Here is a 15,874-nt window from a genome sequence, read left to right on the forward strand (position 1 = left end):
GAATATTTATTTTTTTCCTTTTTTTTAATGTCATATCAATTAGTACCATTAATGACTCGTCTCATTGATTGCTTGTCATGGAGGCATAAGTGAACCTAATTAATGGTTCGAGTTCATGGCTAGTGTATTTGATGAGTTTTACACTAATTGTTTAAAAAATTTAAATGAATTATCAAGTTTTGCCCGTATTTTTAGTTTTTGTTATCATTTAATCTGATTAGGGAAGCATCTCATTCAGCGAAAAGTGGCTAATTGGGATTTTTAAAGATTTTTTAAATTGTTTTTAGGTATTGTTGTTTATTTTCGCGCATATGTGGTCTTTGGCCCTTTTGACTGTCTTAGTTTGGTGTTCCTGTCATTTTGTTAATTTTCGGGTCAATAGTTATTCAATATTTGGGACTGTAATTCAGGATCAGGCGTGCTATGTTTTTTTTTGCTTTACCAGTCGATCGTGCTTTTTTTTTACATAGGTCACGACTTATACGTTTGACTACTGATGTACTTTACTGTTTCAACTGAATTGATTTGAAATTCTTTCATTCATTGAATTACGCAATGTAATGAATATTGTCAAAGTCAGAAAGAGAAACTAAAAGAAAGGAGATAAGCCAAAAAAAAGTATGGTCATTAAATTATTTTGCATTAGGTTATCAAATTTTCCCTTGAGCCTTTGCTAGCTGGCATTAGTATTAAGCTTAATAGCCTTCAGTATATAAGTTGAATCAAGAACAATGTTAGAATCTAACTGAAACGCCAAGTTAGAAATTTGATAGTTAGAAACCAATTCTGTCAATTGTTATCTCGGCTATTTTCCGGCAATTTATCGGCTATTTTAGAGGATGTTTTAGAAGTCAAAAGCACTACGTGAAAATAGTATTTAGGTCAACTTGCTGAACATATATCAAGCAGAGAAAGTCTATAGTGCTTTATGTTCATTAACCTAAGAAAAAGCAGGAAAAGTGATTTTGGGAATATTTGCGCTAAAAGAGAAGGTTCATTTATCAAGTCCAGCTTTTTCAGGGCTGTTTTTCAGTTAGGTAAATTTTTTTCAGAGAAAGGTGTTTGCCTCAATTGTCTAAAATAGTATTAGTGTTTATGGAAGCAATTCTGATGGTCTCACAAAAGTAGTCTACTATTAGTCTCAATTTTGACTTATTTTTGCATGTTGGACGCTTTTTCCGCAGTTTTTTAAACGTCGTTTATTTTAAAATCTTTTAACCAACTGAGTTCAACCAAGTTTTTGGTTGAACTCAGTTGGTTAAGATGTTCAGGTGATCCTTCAAGTCATTAATTTGTTTTTTTGTTGTCTTGTTATTTGAATGCCGTACTTTCAATCAAATTTTGGTCCTTTGTCTTCTAAGTGTTCTGCCTATTTTGTTCTGAATTTAAAGGTTTTCTGGTTTACTGTTTAATCTAGAGCTGCTTTATAGGTATTGATTTTAAGAGACTGAGTTAAAACTGGAAGGTTGGACATGGCAATTTTTACTTAAATTATATAAATTCGTAATTTCTGTCGAGTTTGTTTGTCTTTTTTTTATGGATGATTAGCTTTTTTCTGAGTTGGTTGCGTTGGGAAGTTATTTTATTGCTCAGAAAAATGTTTGAAAATTTTCTCCGAATAATTGTCTTGAGGTAGCATAGTAACTTCATTGTGAATTTTTAAAATTTTTTCTCCTTTTCCTCCTTCCTTTCTCAGGATTTCGATATGTACCGTTTCTGTTGTTTTTTTAATCAGATGATAGTACGTTTTTTAAAATTATGATTATTTTTCTTGAGATTTTTTTTGCTGATAGCTGTTTCGCAGTCGCAATTAGTGAAATTTTTTATTTTTCCCAATATCAGTATTGGCTTTTTTTCATTCTATTTCTCTGATATTGTTTTAAAATGGTGAATTAATTAGTAGACTCATCTTATTATGTTGTTGGCTGCAGCGTGCTTGAACGGCTACTTTGAGTTGGTTTGGTACAGGAGCCTTCCGGCTGTTCTTTTCAATTCGCTTTAACTTTTGTTCATGTTTTTTTGTTTTAGAAAAGTCTTGACATTCACGTTTGACTCCTGACTTACCTCACTCACTACTTCGACTGAACGGATTGCAAATTCTTTTACTCATTGAATTGCGCAAAAAGCTATCGCAACTACATTCCTGCTTAGGCCCTACACCTGCCTCTATACCTAAAAACCTTGAGATCTTTCTGAGGACTTCTGGGCATATAATTTGTAGTGGTATTCAGAATTGAGATATTCTTCAAAAAGTTTGCAGTGTAATTTTAAGTGTTCTTGTTAATTGCCCTTGAACGAAGTGCAAGTGCATAGCAATTATTGTAAACGTGTGTGTCTTTTTTATGCAAACTTTTTGCTTGACAATTTTGACTTTTCGAGTTACTTTTACGCCCTTGACTTTTTGCGTTTCGCGTGATCTAAAATTTTCTCTCAATCACAATTTCAAGCAGCCGAACTCAATTGGCGGCAGTTTAATACTAAAAGTCAAATGAAAAGTGCGCCGAAACTGGCGCCATTTTTCACTTTAAATCTTAATAGTGGTATATGTTAACCTCGAATGTGGTTATTTTAAGCCCACTATTGAACTTCTTAGTCCCATTTAGGCTTCCCCCGTTTGAAGCAGGCTGCAGTTGATTAGAGCGACCATTAGTCGTTCGAGAGCAATTCTTCCGACGTTTAGTCGGTTATGTTTATTTCTCTGTTGCATCGATCTATCTTGGGGCATTTTTGGTTTTAGAGTTCAATTTGCGAGATTATTGGAGAGTTTCCGGTTATCTATCGGTTATGAACTGATTCAAATTTTTTAGTTGACCGTTTTATGTTCGTGTTTGACTGCGGTTCTAAAGTTTTTTTAAAATAAGAGTCATGCTTTTTAAGTGCTTCGGTACACCATCCCGTGTTTTGTTATTTCTTTTTTTTTGTAATCTCTAAATTTGTCAACACTTTTCCAACCGGCGATTTAGGCCATCTCCTAAACCCCTTACCTCGGGTGTGACCCCGTCCCCGAGATCCCCTCTCCCCCAGTGAACGCCCTAATGCTAGTATCCCTAAGCCCCAGCTGGCTACTATTGAAGCCAACCGCTTGACGGTCTTTTGTAGCCCGAAGTTAGTTGGTTTTGTTTATTATTTTTGTCCAGTAGTGCTTATTTTGAACAATTTTCAACAAGTTCGAGTAGAAGGCTAAGAACATCTTTTCATTTCGAGCGGAGACAAAAATTCTTCTTGGGCCATTATTCGGACAGTAGTCGGTCAAGTTCTAATTTGTTAAATGAGCCCAGTACATCATTTTTCAGGTCATTTTTCAATTTGATGACAGAATTGAAGTTCACTAAAAATCCTGCGCCACACTATATATAGGAACATCAAATCAATTTAAGTACTGGGAGTTGATAATAATTAATCGGTGAAATAGGCCGAGGGGGTGAATTGAGACACTAGTAGGGGAAAACGCTGCGTGAAGCGCCAAGTGAAAGTGAATCTTATGCAGTCCACATCTATTTTATTGGCATAAATTCCGTTATAGTCAAACCATAATTTGCTGTAGTCAAACCTTTCATAACTGCTGTAGTCAAACCATAATTTGATTTCAGTTGATGTCAATAAAGAAATACTGGGCAACTGTGGGTGCCGAGGAAGCAATGGAGGCACAGACTAAGAAGTTTCCACGGAGGAAGTCATACGCGTATAAGAGGGTTCGTACATGGATTTCCTTATTTCTGTTAAATATCTGCCAAAAATCAAGTGTCCTTATTTTGTGAATTGACTTGATGCTCTAAGAATTTTGGTGTTTTTTGAGGGCGTTTGTTGAAGTCATATCTCTTATAAATCATGAACCTTTTGATTCATTGTTATTATTAATAGCCGCCCTCATCTTCTCAGCCGGCTATTATAGCGCTCCTATTTTTTTAAAATTCAAAGAATTTGAATTGTATTGGGGCGCTGTCTTTTTTTTTAAGATCTGTTCACACATTTTCATGATTTTTGAAGTCAAATTGGAGTGGTGATTTTGGTCACGCCAAAACAGGAAATGGAGCGAAAAAGCGAGTGGTTTTGCGGCGTGAATTTTTTTCGCTCTAATTTTGAAGTAGAGTGAGAAAACGGTGTTTGAACAAAAATTCGGTTTCTCGGTAGTGGTTTTTTGTTCAAATGCGGCAATTTCGCACTGATTTTTACTATTTTTTCGATTTTTTGGGTCGGATTTTTTTCTAAATAGTTTTTCCAATCCATTCACAGCTCATTCTGGACCTAGTTTTTTATTAGAAGCAAAATTACATATCTCACTAGTGGTTTTTGTTCTCCCTAGCAGCATTTTGACACTGATTTTCTGTTTTTTTTTGTTTTGTTTTTCATCTGATTATTTTAGAAATGGTTTTCCCAATTCACTCATTGTCCGTTCTAGGTCTAGCTGTTTGTTAAGTCAATGAAAATTCTTTGAATTGTACGTCAGGACTTGTCCTGCTATGTTTTTTTTAAGATCTGTTCACAACTTTTCATGATTTTTGAAGTCAAATTGGAGTGGTGATTTTGGTCACGCCGAAACAGGAAATGGAGCGAAAAAGCGAGTGGTTTTGCGGCTTGCATTTTTTTCGCTCTAATTTTAAAGTAGAGTGAGAAAATGGTGTTTGAACAAAAATTCGATTTCTCGGTAGTGGTTTTTTGTTCACATGCGGCAATTCCGCTCTGATTTTTACTGTTTTTTCGATTTTTTGGATCGGATTTTTTTCTAAATGGTTTTCCCAATCCATTCACAGCTCATTCTAGGCCTAGTTTTTTGTTTGAATTGAATTTTCATTTCTCGCTAGTGGTTTTTTGTTCACATGCGGCATTTTGACATTGATTTTCTGTTTTTTTCCCTGTTTTTTCTTATTTTTTTAAAAAATGGTTTTCTCAATTCACTCACTGTCCATTTTTGGTCTAGTTTTTCTGTTTAGTCTATGAAAATTCTTTGAATTGTACGTCAGGCCTTGTCCTGCTATGTTTGTTACTTCGTCGAACTTTTTTCGCTTTACCCATTTTGCCTAGGCTAGTTTTACTCTTCTGTCATTCTGCTCAAAGTCCTTTTAAACAGCAGCTGCTCAGCAAAGCAATTCAAACTGAAGAGTCAGTATAAAAAATCAAAGTCAGAAATAGAAACGGGATAAACCCATAAAGCCCATTTTTAGATGCCCGGTACTTGAACTTTGTTCTCATAAGTTTTAGTTACTATCTATAATGCTTATTGGTATTGATACTGGACCCTGTAGCCTCTCACTGAGAGACACGAGTATGTTCAACTACGAAATGACATCAAAGTAAATCGCACTTAAAAATGTTTTTGTATAAAAATCTTTTTTTTTCGATATCTTCTATTCTTTCAATCCCAATCATGCTTATTGGAATCAACGGCGGCTATTTTGGCAATCTGCCGGGTATGTTTTTATTACCATCCAAATGTTTTCTGTTTCAGGACTTATTTCAACGACGTCGTTCCAGCATCTACAAAAGTCTTGCGAAGAACAAGTAATGTTCTAATGAATTTCAAAACTGATTAGTTTTTGATCCAACTATGTATAACTCGTTTTGATAACTCACTTTTGTTTTAGCTTGTTATCACCGAATGCAAATATAAGCGACACTGCTGCTCAGAAGTCTTCCGAAATTAAGCCACAAGTGGATCCTGTTCCCTTCTCTGAGGCAAGTAAATCTCTATCAGAAGCAGAGTTACTCAACTTTATTTGCACTGTGACTTCAGAACCTAAGTGTGACCAAGCACATTATTAGGTAAATTCCTAGGATAATTTTGCGACGATTTCGGTTGTGAAAATTTTTTTTGTTCCGCCGTAGATTTGTGGTCCATGAGTTATATCGATAATGCCACTCTAATGAGAACTTGAAATTCATAGAATTTATGATTATGAAAGACGTTGTCATATATGGAAGGCTCTGATAATTTAACAATGTTGTGAATAGGTTCCTGCACTGCCCGAGTCATACTGGACCCAGCCTCTGAATGTAAATGCAGTGACGTCATTGGAGCAGAGGATAGCGTACCCGAGTGTAATGCCTGAGACAGCAGCCGAGTTGCATCCGATTAGGAAGATACTCACTGTCAAGCGCAGTCTGCGATGTCCTGGAGTGGTTAGTGTTGGGTTGATTTATTTCTGAAGATTTTCAAGTAGAAGTTGGGGCTGTATCCGTGCTAGCTCTAAAATTATAGCTTACAACAGAACAGAAAGTACGGTTATTACTTAGCTATCATTTTCTTTTGTTAACTGAAAAATAGTATCAAGGTTTGAAGCAAAAAATGTCAAATTTTGTGTTTTGTTCCTTCAACTCGAAAATGGCCACTCTCTTGGACTAAAAATTCGACAATTTTTGTAAAATTGCTCTCGGACGAGAATAATTGAATAATTTGTTTGCCCTTGATGTTTAATTTCTCTCAAACGAAGCTTATAGCAATTCTATGAGTCCGGTGGTATTTTTATGAGATCTTTAGATTGACCCTTTTTCGTCGGACTCTTTTAACTTTTCGTCCTCAAAAACGGTATGAACACGTAAAGCCGGAGGGCATTAAGTGGCCGAGCAGCTCTCTTATAGCCTTGCAACTTACTAGTCTCTAGGTAGGTTATTCGCCGACACATTTTTGTGGAGACCATTTCATGATGTGATGGGCGGTTCTTAATCTTAAGAATTTGAAAAAATTATAGTTACAGCCAGATTTTGTCTAGTCAATGATCAATTGCCGAAGTGCATGCAGTCTTTGGTTGAAAACTTTTCAACTGGAACTTCTGTACTTCTTTACAGCTGTCGACCCTGCTCAGAAGCAAAATTCTAACTAAGCTTAAGCTAGCTGCAACAAACTTTTGGTCCTATTCTTGTCATTTGTATTTTCTTACTACAAACTTATCAAGTCAAATCAAAATGCCCCGAAATCGGTTTGGTTTTTAAAGTCGTAAATTAGTAGTGGTAAATATCAATCTCCAATAAATCATTTTGAGCTTGTTAAAATAGTTATACGCCCAGCTTAACTACAATTGAGTCCCAACTTTCTGTTGTTAAGAGCCGTTTGCGTGATGTTAGTTGGTTATTTTTTAAAATTGTGTTTATTTTAACGAAGTTGCGAGGTACTTTTAAGCGATGGCTTTTTTGTTTAATTTCACTCGAACGAAGTTTGAGTCAATTTTTGTAAACGTGTCTGTGTTTTATATGCAAAATTTTTTCTTGACGTTTTCTTGCGCTTTTGTTTTATATCATCCTTCTCTCGTGACTCTTTTACGTTTGACTTTGCGTCCCACATGACTGATTTTTTGCGTGATCTCAATTGCAATTGCCTTCCTTCCCAAGAAAATTGTTACTAACTTATAATAGCAGTTTTTAGCGTTGAAGTTGCAGAGGTGTTATAGCTTAGGGGGTCAAGATGGCAGACTGTTCTACTAGAGGTTGCGGTCGGTAACCCCTCTTGGATTGGGAGTTTTGCAACCATAAAAAAGCAACACGCCCTCTTGAATAAAATTGCCCAGTCTGTCGTTTGCTAGCAATTCGTCCGACGTTAGCGGGTTTTTGTGATCATTTAAAAATAAACTAATAATTATTATTATTATTAATTAAAAATAAACTGAATGTTTCCTTTTATCAAAACGATTATTGATTCAGTATAGGTGTTACTGCAGTCACGTGAAAAAATTAACATCTGATTGTTGATTGGTAATTTAAAGAACTGCCGAGTACGGCGAACCTGTTTTTACTTCAAATGAAGTATTTGCAAGATAATGTTCAATAATAAACAAAAAGTAACGTTTCCGCGCAATTGGTTGTAGAGATAATTATGAAAACACTTATATGCTAGAAATATGGAAAAGTAGAGACCATTAGAATGGACTATTTGTTCCTAAAAACATCCCGCAGCTAGAACAGAATAAGTTTGGTTTGGTTGTCGTTATCTATTGTGTTTATTGTGTTTAGGAGTGTGACCACAACCTGGTGAAGCCGGAGTATGTTCCACAGTCCATCAAGTTCAAACTCCATCTCGTTGCACAGTGAGTAGCTAAATGCTGTAGAATTAATGGAAATTTGGAATGATCTCCCTCGCCACCTGTAGAATGTAACCATCTATAACTGGTATACTTACACCCCTATAATTGATGATAGTATGCTTGGAATAATGTAGTTGGTACCACTTCCTCTGTTGTAAGACCACATGTGCGTTATCAATGTAAAAGGGAGCATTATTTTGTGTACACAGGCTTATGAAACGTTCAGTTCACGGCGGGAATGGGAATTCTGCCGAGCATTCTGGACAAGAAAAGTTAACTTCGTTTTATGCAAGGCTTGAAATATAGGTGCACTTCTTCTGAGAACACTTCTGTTAGTTGTTTGCGAATGTTAGTTGTTTTTCACACCAGTTTATAAAATGTAGCAATTATGTTTATAGCAATTCTGTTAGTCCTGTCGGTAGTTTATCATACAATTTTTCGTGCTAGCGACTTTTGTTTTGAAATTTTTCATAAGACCGTTTTCGAAATTTGTTTTACTTTTGTTAGTTTTAGTTTTTTCATAAGTAAATTTTTTTTACTTCTGACGTGAATCACTTAAAATTTCATCTTAAAATTTCATCCTTTGGCTATTTATCCGCAAAACAGAATAAACTGATAAAAATGTGGATGGCAGCTCTCCTAGGTCTTAACCAGTTGCTAAGTGTACAATTCAGGCAAGCTGCTAAGAAGACACGAGCTCTATAAATGTTTATCTCGATTTTTGGTTTTTAAAAACTTGCCACTGATAGTTTTTGTTTGTTTTCTGTTCGATCTATTGTGTAGGACAATATGCGGTGTTGACTTCAAAGGATTTTCTATTCATTTCCTGAATAAGGTGTTTAGCGTATTCATTTTTTTGTAATTTAGGGTTCGTGTTTGTTTTAATGGGCTTCTTTTGTTAACGTTTTTCATTTCACAAAGCGAGGTTTTCACGAATGACTGGACTTACTCACTTAATTTTTCAACTGAATCAAAAATCAATTGCATTAAGAAACGTGATAAACTTATAAAGCCCGGTTATTAAGTAATCGTTAGTTTTCATAATATACCGGCATTTTTTTTAATTATTTGCTATTTGTGGTCCTTTTTGTTGTCTGTCAGCTTATTTTTTTTATCGACCGCCTTCCTTGACTTCCTAACGACCATGCTTGCATTGCATGATATTTTTCTCGCAGTTTTCTTAAGTATTTTACAAAATGATGGTAAAGCAGGACTGTTTTCGAAATTTGTTTTTTTTTCACAGGTAACATTTTTTAGTTCGACTTCTGACGTAAATCACTTGAAATTTCATCTTCATGGAATTTAGAATGCATTCAACAATTTTTTGCAGATTTTTCAATTGTTTGCTATTTGTGGTGCTTTTATTAATGACCGCCTTCATTGACTTCCTAAGAACCCGGCTTGCGTTGCTCTTTTTTTCTTGCGGTTTTCTTTAGTATATTTACAGAAAGATGGTAAAGTTTTTCTAACTGTGATTTATCTATTTTTGTCACAGTTGGTGTATGATTGCTTAGATGGTCTTTCATAAATGTGTATCTCAATTTTTGGTTTTTAAAATTTTGCCACTGATAATTTTTTGGTTGTTTTCTGTTCGATATCGTGTGTAGGGCAATATGCATTGTTGACTTCAAATGCGGTTTCTTATTCATTTTCAGAATCAGGTGTTTAGCGTATTCAATTCTTTATAATTTAGGATTCGTGTTTGTTTCAATGGGCTTCTCCTTGTGTTAACGTTTGTCGTTTCACAGAAGGCGAGATTTTCCTGAATGAGTGGACTTTCTTACTTTCGCAACTGAATCAAAAATCAATTGCATTAAGAAATATGATCAAGTTAAAAAGCCCCTTTATCAAGTAACAAAGCATTAGTTAACCAGTTTTTAATCCGATACAAGTTGGTGTTTCTTGATAACCGTTGGCAACTAATCAAATGGCTTTTATTCAGGACTCAATTTTCAAAGTTTGTTTTACTTTTCCTAGTTTTATTTTATAAGTAACATTTCTTTCTCCTGACTTGAATCACTTAAGATTTCATCTTTCTGGAATTTAGAAGTCGTTGAACAAATGTTTATAAATTTTTGCTATTTGTGGTCCTTTTTTGGTCTGTCCGCAATGCTTGATATTTTTTGCATTTTTCTGTGGTTTTTTTTTACAAAAAGATGATAAAGCTTTTCTAACTGTGATTTATCTATTTTTATCACATCTGGTGTTTGTAGGGCAATATGCATTGTTGAATTCAAATGGTGATTTTCTATTCATTTTGAGAATCAGGTGTTTGGTGTATTCAATTCTTTGTAATTAAGGATTCGTGTTTAATTTAATGGACTTCTCCTTTTGTGAACGGTTTTCGTTTAACAGAAGTTCAGATTTTCACGAATGACTGGACTTACTCACTTACTTTCTCAACTGAATCAAAAATCAATTGCATTAAGAAACGTGGTGAACTTAGGAAGCCCCTTTATGAATTAACGGTGCATTAGTTAGCCAGTTTTTAATTCAATACAAATTGGTGTATCTTGATAACCGTTGGCAAGTAATCAAGTGGTTTTTATTCAGGACTCATTTTTCGAAATTTGTTTTACTTTTCTTAGTTTTAGTTTTTTCATTAGTAAATTTTTTTGACTTCTGACGTGAATCACTTAAGATTTCATCTTACAATTTCATACTTTGGCTATTTATCCGCAAAACAGAGTAAACTGATAAAAATGTGGATGGCAGCTCTCCTAGGTCTTAACCAGTTGCTAAGTGTACAATTCAGCCAAGCTGCTAAGAAGACAACAGCTCTGAGTGTCACAGGAAATAATGTTTTTCGGTAGCATCAATAATGTATCAACAGTGCCTTAGTTAACCAGTTTTTATTTCAATAATAATTGGTGTTTCTTACTAGCCGTTGGCAGATAATCAAATTGCTTTTATTCAGGACTGTTTTCGAAATATGTTTTTTTTTCACAGGTAACATTTTTTAGTTCGACTTCTGACGTAAATCAATTGAAATTTCATCTTCATGGAATTTAGAATGCATTCAAAAAATTTTTTGCAGATTTTTCAATTGTTTGCTATTTGTGGTGCTTTTATTAATGACCGCCTTCATTGACTTCCTAAGAACCCGGCTTGCGTTGCGTTATTTTTTTCTTGCAGTTTTCTTTAGTATATTTACAGAAAGATCGTAAAGTTTTTCTAACTGTGATTTATCTATTTTTGTCACAGTTGGTGTATGATTGCTTAGATGGTCTTTCATAAATGTGTATCTCAGTTTTTGGTTTTTAAAATTTTGTCACTGATAGTTTTTTGGTTGTTTTCTGTTCGATCTCGTGCGTAGGGCAATATGCGTTGTTGACTTCAAAGGGTGATTTTCTATTCATTTCCAGAATAAGGTGTTTAGCGTATTCAATTTTTTGTAATTAAGGATTAGTGTTTGTTTTAATGGGCTTCTTGTGTTAACGTTTTTCATTTCACAGAAGGCGAGATTTTCACAAATGACTGGACTTACTCACTTAATTTCTCAACTGAATCAAAAATCAATTGCATTAAGAAACGTGATGAACTTATAAAGCCCGGTTATTAAGTAATCGTTAGTTTTCATAATATACAGGCATTTTTTTAAATTATTTGCTATTTGTGGTCCTTTTTGTTGTCTTTCAGCTTATTTTTTTTATCGACCGCCTTCCTTGACTTCCTAACGACCATGCTTGCATTGCATGATATTTTTCTCGCAGTTTTTTAAAGTATTTTACAAAATGATGGTATAGTTTTTCTAACTGTGATTTATCTTCTTTTGTAACAGTTGGTGTATGCTTGCTAAGATGCTCTTTTATAAATGTATATCTAGAGTTTTGGTTTTTGAAAACTTTCGACTGATAGTTCTTTTTCTGTTCGATCTCGTGTGTAGGGAAATACGATTTTCTGTTCAAAGGCTGATCTTCTATTCATTTTTAGAATCAGGCATTCAGTGTATTCAATAACATTTGTTGTTCGACTTCTGGCATAAATCGCTTGAAATTTCATCTTAATGGAAACTAGGAGTTTATTCAACAAATTTTTGCAGCAGCGTAAATGCGTTCAAGGTAGAAAATGAACAAAAAAATTATGTTTGTCCTGTCGGTAGTTAAAGATGCAATTTTTTTTTGTGCTAACGACTTTGTAAGTTTTTCATGATCGTTTGCCAGTTTTTCCGCAAAACAACTTAAACTCATGAAAAGTGTATTTCAGCTCGTTTAGGTTCTAACGATTTCCTAAGTGCGCAATTCAGCCGAGCTGCTAAGGAGACATAAGAGCTCTGAGTGTCGCAGGAAAAAAGATTTTTCCGTAGCATCAATTATGTATGTCTCATCAGTTTTCTACAGAAGCTAAGGTGAATCTAGTTAAAGTTTCAAATTTGTAGCTTATGATTTGTACGAAAATGGTATGTTATCATTGGTTTTCATATTTTATTGACAGATTTTTCTAATTATGTGCTATTTGGTCATTTTCGTGGTCTGTCCGCTTAATTTCTTTAACGACCGTCTTCCTTGATTTCATAGCAACCCTGCTTGAATTGGATGATATTTTTCTGGCCGATTTTTGTAGAATATTTACAAGATGGTTGTGCGTATCTAACTGTGATTCATCTAATTTCGTCACAAATGGTGTATGCTTGTTAAGACGGTCTTTTATGAATGTAAATCTAGAGTTTTGGTTTTTGAAAACTTTCGACTGATATATTTTGTTCGATCTCGTGTGTAGAGAAATATGCTTTGTTGAGTTCAAAGGCTGTTTTTCTATTCGTTTTTAGAATCAGGTATTTAGTTTGTGATTGTTTTAATGGGCTACTCCTTGTATTAACGTTCTTTGTTCAACAGAAGTCCAGATTTTCACGTTTGTCTGGAATTACTCACTTACTTTCTCAACTTAATCAAGAATCAATTACATTAAGAAACGTGATTAACTTAAAAAGCCCGGTTATTAAGTTACAGTGCCTTAGTTAACCAGGTTTTATTTCAATAATAATTGGTGTTTCTTACTAGCCGTTGGCAGATAATCAAATTGCTTTTATTCAGGACTGTTTTCGAAATATGTTTTTTTTTCACAGGTAACATTTTTTAGTTCGACTTCTGACGTAAATCAATTGAAATTTCATCTTCATGGAATTTAGAATGCATTCAAAAAATTTTTTGCAGATTTTTCAATTGTTTGCTATTTGTGGTGCTTTTATTAATGACCGCCTTCATTGACTTCCTAAGAACCCGGCTTGCGTTGCGTTATTTTTTTCTTGCAGTTTTCTTTAGTATATTTACAGAAAGATCGTAAAGTTTTTCTAACTGTGATTTATCTATTTTTGTCACAGTTGGTGTATGATTGCTTAGATGGTCTTTCATAAATGTGTATCTCAGTTTTTGGTTTTTAAAATTTTGTCACTGATAATCAGGTTTTTAGATTATTCAATTTTTTAGTTTAGGATTCGTGTTTGTTTTATTGGCTGTTTCCTTGTTTTAACCTTTTTTGGTTAACAAAAGTCCAGATTTTCATGAATGACTGGTCTCACTCACTTACTTTCTCAATTGAATCAAAAATCAGTTTCATTAAGAAACGTGATGAACTTAGGAAGCCCCTTTATGAATTAACAGTGCGTTAGTCAGCCTGTTTTTAATTCAATACAAATTGGTGTTTCTTGATAACCGTTGGCAAGTAATCAAATGGCTTTTATTCAAGACTCATTTTTCGAAGTTTGTTTTATTTTTCTTAGTTTTAATTTTTTCATAAGTAATTTTTTTTTACTTCTGACGTGAATCATTTAAAATTTCATATTTGCGAAATTTAGAAGTCGTTAAACAAATTTTTGCATCAGCGTGAATGCGTTCAAGGTAGCAAATGAACAACAAAAATCTGTTAGTCCTGTCGGTAGTTTGTTGCAATTTTTTGTGCCTTCGACTTTTGTTAGTTTTTCATATGACCCTTTGGCTATTTATCCGCAAAACAATAAACTGATAAAAATGTGGATGGCAGCTCTCCTAGGTCTTAGCCAGTTAATAAGTGTACAATTCATCCAAGCTGCTGAGAAAACAAGAGCTCTGAGTGTCACAGGAAATAATGTTTTTCGGTAGCATCAATAATGTATGTCTCATCAGTTTTCTAACGAGGTTAAGGTGAATCTAATTAAAGGGTTGAAATTTGTAGCTTATGATTTGTTTAAAAATGGTATGTAATCATTGGTTTTCATAATATACTGGCAGAATCTTTAAAATTATTTGCTATTTGTGGTCCTTTTTGTGGTGTCCGCATTGCTTGATATTTTTCGCAGTTTTCTTTAGTATTTTTACAAAAAGATGGTAAAGTTTTTTTAACTGTGATTTATCTATTTTTGTCACAGTCGGTGTATGCTTGCTAAGATGGTCTTTTATAAATGGTTATCTCGGTTTTAGGCTTTTAAAGACTTGCCACTGATAGTTTTTTGTTTGTTTTCTGTTCGATCTCGTGTGTAGGGCAATATGCGTTGTTGACTTCAAAGGATTTTCTATTCATTTCCTGAATAAGGTGTTTAGCGTATTCATTTTTTTGTAATTTAGGGTTCGTGTTTATTTTAATGGGCTTCTTTTGTTAACGTTTTTCATTTCACAAAGCGAGATTTTCACGAATGACTGGCCTTACTCACTTAATTTTTCAACTGAATCAAAAATCAATTGCATTAAGAAACGTGATAAACTTATAAAGCCCGGTTATTAAGTAATCGTTAGTTTTCATAATATACAGGCTTTTTTAAAATTATTTGTGGTCATTTTTGTTGTCTGTCAGCTTAATTTTATTATCGATCGCCTTCCTTGACTTCCTAACGACCATGCTTGCATTGCATGATATTTTTCTCGCAGTTTTCTTAAGTATTTTGCAAAATGATGGTAAAGCTTTTCTAACTGTGATTTATCTTCTTTTGTAACAGTTGGTGTATGCTTGCTAAGATGCTCTTTTATAAATGTAAATCTAGAGTTTTGGTTTTTGAAAACTTTCGACTGATAGTTTTTCTTTTTTTTCTGTTCGATCTCGTGTGTAGGGAAATATATTTTGTTGTTCAAAGGCTGATCTTCTATTCATTTTTAGAATCAGGCATTCAGTGTATTCAATTTTTGGTTACGTTTTTTGTTTAACAGAATTCGAGATTTTCACTTATATCTGGTTCTCTCTCTTGAATAAAAATCGATTGCATTAAAAAACGCGATGAACTTAAAAAGCCCGGTTATTAAGTAACATTGCATTAGTTAACCAGTTTTGACTTCATTACAAATCGTTGTTGCTTAATAGCTGCTGGCAACTAATCAATTGACTTTTATTCAGGACGCAGTTTTCGAAATTTCGAAGTTTGTTTTACTTTTTGTTGTTTTTTTTCATTCACGGGTAACATTTTTTGTTCGACTTCTAACATAAATCAGCGTAAATGCATTCAAGGTAGAAAATGAACAAAAAATTCTGTTGGTCCTGTCGGTAGTTAAAGATGCAATTTTTTGTGCTAACGACTTGTATGTTTTTCATGACCGTTTGCCAGTTTTTCCGCAAAACAAATTAAAGTCATGAAAATTGTATTTCAACTCTCTTAGGCTCTAACGATTTCCTAAGTGTCATTAGAAGACATAAGAGCTCTGAGTGTCGCAGGAAAATAGGTTTTTCCATAGAATTGATTATGTATGTCTCATCAGTTTTCTACAGAAGATAAGGTGAATCTAGTTAAAGGTTCAAATTTGTAGCTTATGATTTGTACGAAAATGGTATGTTATCATTGGTTTTCATATTTTTTTGACAGATTTTTCTAATTGTGCTATTTGGTCTTTTTCGTGGTCTGTCCGCTTAATTTTTTTTAACGACCGTCTTCCTTGACTTCATAACAACACTGCTTGAATTGG

General features: G+C 34.0%; 1 protein-coding gene across 2 annotated transcripts in view; it reads left to right on the forward strand.

The window, feature by feature from the left end:
• The window catches only part of LOC142337764 (dynactin subunit 4-like), a 618,078-nt gene that overhangs the window by 566,231 nt on the left and 35,973 nt on the right, over positions 1 to 15,874 (forward strand). For both annotated transcript variants that reach the window (XM_075387261.1, XM_075387262.1), the window contains exons 5-9: positions 3,591 to 3,692; positions 5,447 to 5,499; positions 5,583 to 5,673; positions 5,950 to 6,117; positions 7,942 to 8,015. In XM_075387261.1, the coding sequence (XP_075243376.1) occupies positions 3,591 to 3,692; positions 5,447 to 5,499; positions 5,583 to 5,673; positions 5,950 to 6,117; positions 7,942 to 8,015 (488 nt within the window). The remainder of the gene's footprint in view (positions 1 to 3,590; positions 3,693 to 5,446; positions 5,500 to 5,582; positions 5,674 to 5,949; positions 6,118 to 7,941; positions 8,016 to 15,874) is intronic.

The sequence above is a fragment of the Convolutriloba macropyga genome, chromosome 4 (assembly GCF_964194025.1).
Source record: "Convolutriloba macropyga chromosome 4, txConMacr16.3, whole genome shotgun sequence".
In the NCBI taxonomy this organism is placed as follows: domain Eukaryota; kingdom Metazoa; phylum Xenacoelomorpha; order Acoela; family Convolutidae; genus Convolutriloba; species Convolutriloba macropyga.